General features: G+C 37.8%; 1 protein-coding gene across 1 annotated transcript in view; it reads right to left on the bottom strand.

Moving 5' to 3' along the window:
• Window positions 1-2,271: 2,271 nt before the first annotated feature.
• ERCC5 (ERCC excision repair 5, endonuclease) overlaps window positions 2,272-10,795 on the bottom strand; it is a 29,990-nt gene continuing 21,466 nt past the window's right edge. Inside the window, 3 exon segments of the mRNA NM_001427905.1 lie at window positions 2,272-2,953; window positions 4,670-4,754; window positions 5,865-6,065. Of these exon segments, the coding sequence (NP_001414834.1) occupies window positions 2,360-2,953; window positions 4,670-4,754; window positions 5,865-6,065 (880 nt within the window). The 3' untranslated portion in view covers window positions 2,272-2,359.

Below are 10,795 nucleotides of genomic sequence, written 5' to 3'. Positions count from 1 at the left end.
GCCACATCTACAATGTTTTATACACAGTGTCCAGCATTCACTCAACGTTTACTAGTCATACCAAGAAACAGACAATAGAAAGAAACCCACAGCTAACCCAGGTATTGGAGCTGTTTGACACAGACTTTAAAGTAACCGTGACAAAGATGTTCAAAAAATAGATGTTGACAACTACACCAGAGAACTGGAATCCATAAAAATGAGTCAAACAGATAGAACAGAACTGAAAATACAATAAAGTAAAGAACTCAGATGAATTTAACAGCAAATGTAGATAAATCTAAGGTAAAATGAAAGATAATTTTATAGAAAAAGTATATGGTCGTCATCATCCTAAACAAGTTATAAGTATACCAACTTGCTTGGAATAATGATAAATTTGATTTGCTGCCGTTTGTTTTAAACAGCAACCTGTTTTATAGGTAAAATAACACACTGAATTTTGAGTTAAGATTTGGGTTCAGATCACAACTTTTCCTACTAGATAAGTGAATTTCATAAATCTGGCTAACCTCTCTAAACCTATTTCTTCACTTGTAAAAGGATATACGTTGGTCACAGGATTAAGACGAAAAAAGGATATAACATCAAACTGTTCTATAAATACTCTATCTATGGTGTTAGCTACTAATGGTCCTGAATATCCATTTTTCTCCTCTTCCTGGGCACATAGCCAAAAATGTAATGTCTGAGTATTTCTAGTATACTCTGAAGGATATGCCTCAGTTCAAGTCAACAGGATGAAAGCAGAAGTGACTTTTCTAGTCACATTTAACATAAGACATTCTGCTTGCCCTGGACTTTGGTTCTTTCCTCTTCCAGCAGGTTGAAACGCAGATGTAGCAGTGATCCTGTACAGACCATTCAAGCCAGACAGCAGCCTGGAGGATGACTGAACCTGGGACCCTGGATGACCTCATGGTGCACCTGCCTCACAACGTCAGATTGACTAGACTGTTGAGTAAGGGAAAAATAATGTTTCAGCTTATTCAGGCCATTGTGCAAACATCTCTTTTTTACAGGAGCTTGGCCTTCACCCCAGCAACTGCAGTGCAAAACAAATGTCAATTATCCATTAAAGGCAACAAAGTTAAATTTTAGCAAATCTACTGCTATCCTACATACAAACATATGAGCAGAAAACTCCCAATTATAAGTAGCTTTGAGAAGCTACTTCACTTCATACTGAGAAATGAGTGTAACATGAAAAAATTAATGTTCCCCTCTTCCATCCAAAAAAGTGTTCTGCTTAGAATACCTCCAGAGAAAAGAAGCATTAAGAAAAGATCTGAGTTTACTTATGTGGAAGTCATTGTTGACTTTAGAAGAAAGCTGCTGGAGCAGACAGACAGAAGCAGAAGACATATTTCAAATCAGGAAGGAATAAATACGCAAAGCAGCAGCTGTAGTCCAGATATTTGAGGAGTTAGGCTGAAAAGTAACCATAAATGAGAGCCTTAAGAAGCATCCAGGAGTCACTCAAAGATTGTTGAAAGGTATTTATTTATACTTGGTTTTCATTGGTGAGGACTTTGAACTATTCAAAGGCTGAGGCAAGGAAATGTGTAAAGATGGAAATACCAAAGATTCCAGAAAAGACTTGGGAAGAGCATACCTCTGAAAACAGAAGAACTCAAGCTCAAAGTAATTGGTAATATTGCTCTCAGATTGTTTTCAACTCTAAGCAAACAGAACTTTGTGAGTTGTTATTGTGAGCGGTCTCAGCAGGAGCAATCATAAAGCAACCCTGGCTGGACCACTCTGAAGAAATGTCTGTTAATAGTAATCAACCTCTGGAAGCCACTCCTAAAGCTGACCCACCTACACTGGTTCAACTACAGCCCTGAGCCCCCACATCCACTCACACAGAAGTCAGCTTCTGATGACTGAAGTATTTTAAAAGCCAAACATTACGGTGCAGGTGCAGGGTTTCCCCACACAGTTAATGCTCACAGGTGGAATCCTGCACCCCATTTAGGTTTCCTGATTATTTTGCTGTAACCACAGCAGACGAATATCTTCCTTCTCTCCTAGGCTGGAAATTCAGAAGGATGCATATCGAGCGTGAGTACTGATCAATATAAATTCTTTTTCTTTTTTTCAATGTTGTCAGAAAGTATCATTGTATGATAATAGAAACATGAATAGACAAAGCTTATAAATACAAGGAAATAGTCAATGAAGTAGAAAACACTAGAAAATGTAACACATTGAAAAATAAATGTAAAGTTTAGCATCCATACTTTTTAAAATCACATATGAAATACAGACTGTACAGATACATTTAATTTTATTGTTTCCTCACATCAAATTCATTACGCAATGTTAAGTGGTTAACATTTATAGAGAATTCACATGGTTAAATTAGGTTTCTCTTTCTTCCTCTTGTCCTTCTCAGTTTCCTCCTTTTCTTCCCAAATACAGATCTGGCAGTCACAAGGGCTGGCTTCGCTTTCTCTCCATCATCATCACTGGAGCTGCTTGTAGTCGCACCTTCGTCCCTCACAGGAACAGGTTTCACTGTGCTGTGCAAACCTGAAGAACTGATTTTTGACTCTTGAACTGCTTTTCCCCTCTGCATGTTCATTAAAGATAAACCTTCGGCATCCTCACCTGAGGATGCATCAGAAGACTGTGAGAGGTAGGCCTCCCCCAGAAACCCCCCACATTCATTCTCTCGTTTAGAATCTGAAAGCCTCTTTCTTTTCAGGTTTGATGACTCTTCCCATTCATTTGCTATGCTTCTCTTCTGGGTTTTTCCTTTTGCCTTATCAAGGAACTCAAATTCTTTCTCCATGGCAACAGAAACTGCTTCTATTTCACTGGTTTCTTCTTCTCTTTCTTTTCTCAGCATACATGTCACAGCTCTGTTAAGTCTCTGGCTCTTAATACCCTTAGCATCTTGTTTCTCCTGTTGGGCTACTCTAAAGAAAGAATCAATTCGGAGCTGTGTCTAGAAAATGAAATGAAATAATAATAAATCAGACAAGTCAGTAAAGTTTCTGAAGCAAATCAAAGAGCTCTACCTTGATCCACCGGCACAAGAGCACTCTTTCAAAGAATACTAATTCCTTCTCTCTCCAAAGCCAATCCCTCCCAAATGAATCACTGACAGTAAATTTTACTTTCTAGATTATACTTAAAGCAGTACTTGCACCTCCTCCGTCAACTAACTCCTCTGTCTGCATCTCAAATAAGAAATCTCTTCCTAGGTACCCAAAGAGTCAAATATTTTCCAGTAGCCAAACATATTATCACCTTTTAGAGCAACACAATTTCATGGGGTTTGTTTCTAAATTCCACTCTTTCTTTCTTTTAGAAACATTATCATCATGATACCTTTAGGAGGAAACTTCATAGTATTATATATTAGAAGCCATAAGAAATAGTCATGTCTTTTGTTCAGCAAATCCACTTTTAGGAAGATATTCTTAAAAAATATTTACATTTGGGAAAAGTTACATGTCTAATGTTCATCACAGCATTATTTATGAAAACCTGAAAATTAAAGGCCCACTAAGTGATGTGAACCAATTAAGTTAAATCTCTTTGATGAAATGTAACCCGGTTATTTGAAATTATGACAACTATACAATACACAGGAAAAAAACCTTATGTTAATAAGTGGGAGGGAGAAGTTAGATATATAGGCATTTATGTGTGATAACAAATGCATATGGGAAGGAGGGGGAAATAAAAGAATATAAACCTAAATGTTAACATCTGTGTTAGAGGAAGTAGATAGTTAATTCCAAATCACTTTTTTTCACTTTCTAATTTTGGGGAAAAAAATGTATATTAACTTCTACAATGAAAAGAGGGAAAAATATTACAACAAAATTGACCTAAACTTAAGGAGCAATCAGTCACGAAGCCAACTAGACTTTCCTGTCTGTTGGTATATGAGGTTTCCCGTATGAAAGTCAGCAAACAAACAATGGGAAACTCTTTCTGGAAATGTCGTCTACCTCAGTTTTGTTCACGTTTTTTTCAAAATTGACTCAACCTAATGGAAATGGATTTAATTTGAATATATATCTTACAGGTTCTATCTTATAGGATATGCTAAATGTTTTACTTATACGTACGTTTTATGGGTTGGCTCCTGGGTGGGAGGTTTCTGTATGGTTAGGAACATACTCACAGTTAAAGCAAGATGTGGTTACCCACACAGGGGAGCCGAGGGCCGTATAAAGGCCTCTTTTCAAAATCTCTCCCACCGATATACTATAATGACAGAACATCCACCTTTGATGATTCATCTATAGAATTAAAGAGCGTTAGCACTTAAGAGACTTTAATGCTCAGAAGTGCTTTGGACTGGACACTTCCTAGATTTGTTAAAAATGAAAATAACTCTGAAAGGGTACAATATTTAACCAAAAACACCTTAGCATGCAATCAATTATTAGATTGGTTTTTTCCAAAGTCAAAGTGAATCAAAAGGACACCAAAGTCCAACCCTAAGGGTGACATTAGAAAATGAAGACAATGTCCAATTTTCCTCTTTTTCTGTTTTCCTCTGTTCTCTTACCTAAAGTATAATAATTTTATAATGTATGTTATATGTCCTAAGATAAAAGAGTAACTGGTCTTTAACAGTTGCCACTCACAGCTTTCCTAAGTTTACTCTTTATCCCAAACTGAGAAAAAGAGCTACCATGATTACCTGCTGGACGTTTAGCTGCTTTAATACTGGAAAGAGAGTCTCGTCGGTCTTCGTCCTGTTCCAGCCAAAATATCGCTGACAAAACATGCAGGCAGTTAAGACTAATACATGTTTTTAAAGACATTTAAACAAGTGACAAATAAAAAGGCCCCAAGAACTACCCTTGATTCTATTCCCCTATCTCCAAAAATTTCCATATTTCTAAAGATAGAAGTGGCAAAAGAATAACAAAAATTACTCTAACATAATCATCTAGCACTGTGTTCTTTTTAATATCCTTTAAGATAAACATATCCAACTCTCATTTTAGGACATCAGAAACTTGTGACTATGAAAAAAGGTGAACCTAGAATAAGAACAAGTTTCAGATATCATACATATTTCTCTGAGAGAAAAAAATTGTAGTTAGATTAATTCTATTGCAAACCTTTAAACATCTATGCAAATGATTATTTAAATATACACAAAGGAACATCAGTAATACAAAGAACAATAGTAATCTTTTCCATTCTTTCAGAGTAATACTTCAATATGTCATGGTATCTATGAATGCTTATTTACTGCTTATTTCAAATAAAGATCCTCTATAAAACTAAGGAGATTATTCACAATGGCTAAAATGTGGAAGCAACCAAAGTGTGTGCTGACAGATGAATGGATAAGCAAATGTGGTGTACACATGCAATGGAATATTATTCAGCCTTAAAGAGGAAGGAGATTCTGAGAAATGCTACAACATGGATGAACCTTGAAGAGTTTATGTTCAGTGAAACACGCCAGTCACAAAAAGACAAACAGCGTATGACTTCATTTATATGAGGCACTTAACAATGGTGATGGCCAGGGGCTGGGAAGAGAAGGAATGGGGAGTTATTGTTTGCTGGGAATAGTTTCAGTTCTATAAGATGAAAAGAGCTTTGGCGATGGATGGCAGTGATGGTTGCACAACAATGTGAATGTATTTAATACCACTAAACTGTACACTTAAAATGGTTAAGAAGGTAAATTTTATGTTATGTGTATTCTACCACACACACACACAAAAAACTAAGAAGAAAGAGAAAGGAACTAAAAGGCACATCTTAGATAAATGAAATATTAAGAAAAAACTGATCCAAGATCATGTTCTATAAGTTTCAAACCAAAACACATATTTGGCTCAATTTCCTTTATATTTTACGAAGGAAAAGGATATTCCCTAATTTTGTCAAGATCGGGCTTCCCCCACAGAAAGGAGCCCTTGGAGTCATCCACCACAGGTTTGAGGTAAGCGTCTGCAACAGCCGGGTTAGGAAAGCCAGGTGTGAGTTGCAACTTGCGTAATTTTTTTTTCACTTTGGTGTCATAAGGATTGGGTCTTATCTTCTTATTTTTTTGTGCTTCATTCCACCACTCTCTATAAGGCAAAGGAAACATGTCTTTATAAAGCAATAAGACACAGTAGATGCGCTGCAGATGAAGAGCTAAATTTAAGTAAGGAGACATAAACTCAAGTCGTGACTCCAAAACAAATTCTACGACCCAAGAATACCAATTTCATATTTTTCGTGTCATTAACCACAATATATAATGATGGGAAACAGTGAAAGCTTACTGTGTGCTTGGCATTGCACTGTTCTACACGCCCAATCGTCACATGAGCACAGTCCTATTGCTGTCCTCGCCTCACAGACCAGGAAACTGAGCCCAAACAGAGACGATTCGCACAAGATTGCACAGCCTGGACCATACAGTCAGGGCCTGACACTCTCCCTCCAGAGCCTGCACTCATAGAAAAGTGACAACTTCTCTGGGTCTCTTTCTCAGTGGTAAAATGGAAGTAACATATTTGGTATTATTTAACTCAAATCAAATACAATAATGGACCCAAGAATATTTAATAAAATGTAAAAATGCCAAGAACATGTTAAATTTTTAAAATGCAGGACATAACTCTATATAAAGCATAATCCCAATTTTGGAAAAAATGCATGTAAATGGAGAAAGAGAGAAAAAGTAAACAGATATATAAAATAATAAAAAATAACAACTACTATTTTACTGTGTGTTGGGCAATGCTCCAAGTGAGAATACAGCTGTTCATTTTCTTCTTTATATTTTTTTCATTTTTCAATTTTTCCCTTATGAACATAAACTATGATGGCAGGTTAAAGATAACCATACATTCTCTGACACCCCTCCTATCGAGAAGTGGGGTCCGGGTCCCCTCCCCTTGAGCTGGGCAGGCTCTGTGACTGAGGAAGTGACACTGTGCCAGCCTTCGAGACTGTGGTTTCCACATCCTGTCTCTTGGAATATTTTCCTTGGAAGCAGCCAACACGCTGTGAGGAAGCTCCAGCTTGTGAAGCGGTCCAGATGGAGCGGGTCCAAGGCCCCCAGCCCACAGTTCTGGCTGAGCTCCCGGCTGACAGTCAGCACCACTTGCCAGCCATGTGCGTGAGCCATCTTGAGTGGATCCTCTAACCCAACTGAGCTGCACCCTGACACACAGGGAACAGAGACAGCACATGCCCACATGGTTGACCAAACTGCAGATTCAAGCGCAAAATCAATGACTGTTGCTGTCTGAAGTCACTAAGGTTAATGTGGCAACAGATAACCAGAAACATTTACACGACACAATTAAGAAAAATGAACGGCATAAAAGTTAAAAACATAAATGTAAACTTCACCAATCAGTGCATTCAATGGAACCTAACAAAACCCTGCATCTCATGTTCACCACTTCAGACTTACTAGTATTAGCAACTGACTCAGATTTGTTGGCTCAGGGAGTGTTTCACTTCATCAATGCAGGAGTGCCATCTAGCGTTAGAAAACACTGACTGCAGTCTTCATTGCAGGATCAAAAGGCAAAGAGGAAAAAAAGATCTTTCTTTATCAGTTTTCCAATATTGTTTCCTAGAGTGCACTGGGAGAATATCTATATCCCCTACTCTCTTTTGAATTTTCATCTTTGAAATAGCAATCATGATTGCCTGCTAGGAGGACCAGCACAACATACTGTGAGTTCATCAAACCAAAAGGATCACCCGTCCTTAAAGCAAGACGACCAGGCACTTAACACAACAGCTTAGCTGTGCAGGACACAATAGGGAGTGGTAGCAACTATGGCAAAATTGAAGGATTTGCTGTCCTGGCCAAGTCAGTGGGGCAGAATTGCTGTTCTCCACCCCAGCTGTTTTTTGGGCTATTTGGGCCTTGGGGCCCAGTATTTCACATCTCATTTTCCCCCAAGAAAATCCAAAATTTTCTGTGGAATCTCCCCAATTTAAATGTTGGTAGCCAATTCAAAATGAAAGCGCCATAGAAGAGCACACTGTGTAGGTCAAACCACACACGGTTTGGCTAACCGCAGCCTGCAGGCCTGGAGTAGCTCTACCTTAAAGGGGGAGACACTAGCCAGAGTTGGCTTAGGAAAAGGAGGAAGCAGTGAAGAAAGCAAGGCCACATTCTCAATGTGACTGCTCTTCTTGCTCCTTAACCCTGCATTTGTCCTAACCCTCCTGAGCCAGGCAAGGCTGAGGCTGCTCCTAGCTGCCATCGACAAGCTAGAAGACCAAAGCGGAAATCACTAATGCTGAATCGAAAAATGTAAACCAGTCAACTGGCAAAAAACAAAAAAAAAACTGTTGAAAGAAAAGAAAAATGGCATAAATAGGCCATTCACTTCATCAATGCAGGAGTGCCATCTAGCGTTAGAAAACACTGAAAATCAGAAATGCAAACTGTCAATAAACAAGAAAAAAAATTCAGTCTCACTAATAATTAGGAAAACAAATTGAAAAGTTAGATGCCATTTTCATTAATCCCCAAATAATAAACAGATAAGAACACAAAGATATAAATATACATATACATGGACCCTCAAATCAATGTTTGTTTATACTTTTAAAAAGCAGAAATAAGGGGCTGGCCCCGTGGCCGAGTGGTTAAGTTCGCGTGCTCCGCTGCTAGCGGCCCAGTGTTTCGTTAGTTCGAATCCTGGGCGCGGACATGGCACTGCTCATCAGACCACGCTGAGGCAGCGTCCCACATGCCACAACTAGAAGAACCCACAACGAAGAATACACAACTATGTACCGGGGGGCGTTGGGGAGAAAAAGGAAAAAATAAAATCTTTTAAAAAAAAATAAAAAAAAAAATAAAATCTTTAAAAAGCAGAAATAATATTAGGCATTTAGTTAAATTAATTAATCATGATACATTCAGAAAACAAACCACTAGAGAGCCATCAAAAACAATGATATAAATCTACACATTGCTGATACTATGCCTTGTTCTATCACCAAACTGATCATAGCTAATATAAAAGGTATACAGCATCATCCCATTCGTGTAAAAAAAAAACCACACACACACTTACGAGTATACATGTGTATATATAGTGTATATGAGTACACATGTACATAGAAAAGTCTAAAATCACATGACCCAAAATGTTAACTGTAATCATCTTCTTTAATCCATATTTTATATTTCTATTTTACTTACTTTATTATTTGTATTATAAAGTTGTTTGAAGTTTTTCAAATTATTTACATACCACGATCTATCAGCTACCTAATAACTTACCTATAGTATATAAATTTCCTCAACAATAAAAAAATTATGAAGAGAGATTTAAAAAGCACAAGATGAAATACATTAGTATGTGTGCTAAGGCTGGAGGAGGGCAATCGTTAAAACAATTTCACCCATAAATCAATGCAGCATTATTCACAATAGCCAAGATAAAGAAACACCCTAAGTATTCATCAACAAACGAATAAACAAAATGTGGTACAGTCAAGTGTCACTTAACAATGAGGATATGTTCCAAGAAATGTGTCATTAGGTGATTGTGTGAACATCAGAGAGTGCACTTACACAAACCCAGGTGGTACAGCCCACTACACACCTAGGCTATATGGTACTATCTTACGACACCCTGTTGTATATCAGGTCCATTTTGACCAAAACATTGCTATTCAGTGCAGGACTGCATATATATTTGAAGTAGAATAATGGAATATTATTCTTAAAAAAGAAAGAAATCCTGCCATTTGCAACATGGATGCACCTGGAGGATATTATGCAAAGTAACATAAGCCAGACACACAAAGACAAATACTGCATGATTTCACTTATATGTGGAATCTAAAGTAGTCAAACTCACAAAAGCAGAGAGTAGAATTGTGATTGCCAGAGACTGGAAGGTGGGGGAAATGGGGAGACGTTGGTCAAAGGGCACAAAGCTTCAGTTATGCAGTATGAGTAAGTTCTGGAAATCTAACGTATAGCCTGGTGACTATAATTAAGATTACTGGACTATATACTTCAAATTTGCTAACAGCGTAGATCTTAAGTGTTCTTAGCACACACACACACAAATGGAACTATGTGAGGTGACGGATGTGTTAATTAGCTTGACTGTGGTGATCATTTCACAATGGACATATATCAAATCATCACACTGTACATCTTAAATATATACAATTTCTATTTGTCAATTATACTTCAGTAAAGCTGGGAAAAAAATTTCGTATTTAGGTTTTAATTCCAATCATTGATTCTTTAGAGCAAACATCCCAGAATTTTACAAACACAGGAGATACAACTTGAGAGAACGCTAAAGAATCATTAAATCAACTTCTGCTAAATAGTATCTCATGACAAACTCATGGTTAAAAGATGCCATCACAACCTTGTGAACAGATTAAAAACACCGAATTGTGCACTGTAAAAGAGTGAAAGTTATGGTATGTGAATTATATTTCCATTCTTTAAAAAGAGATGCCATCAAGGGCCAACCTTAAGAAAGAACTACTTTCATAGATGTATCCATAACTCCCATCTCAGAATATCCAGAACTGAAAAGTGTACCCCAAGTACAGCACAACTCTGGGTTCTGGAAGGAATGAGACCCCACCACTGAATAAATCACACTGCACACACAGTGAGGAAAAGGACAGCAGTGCCTGATAGAAAATTCCTGGCATTATACTTCCGTGCCCCTCTCGTCTCTGGCCAACCTCTTTCAGAATGCTCAGCACACAGAAACACAAGTGTGTACTTGCTGCTCTGTCAGCCCCAAGGGTGTGGGAGCTCCTGGAGGGCACGGCCTACGACCTAGTCAACTCTCCT

Source organism: Equus caballus, chromosome 17, assembly GCF_041296265.1.
Source record: "Equus caballus isolate H_3958 breed thoroughbred chromosome 17, TB-T2T, whole genome shotgun sequence".
Classification (NCBI taxonomy): Eukaryota; Metazoa; Chordata; class Mammalia; order Perissodactyla; family Equidae; genus Equus; species Equus caballus.
The sequence above is the reverse complement of the archived record's forward strand: the minus strand, read 5'-3'. Positions and strand labels throughout refer to the sequence as shown.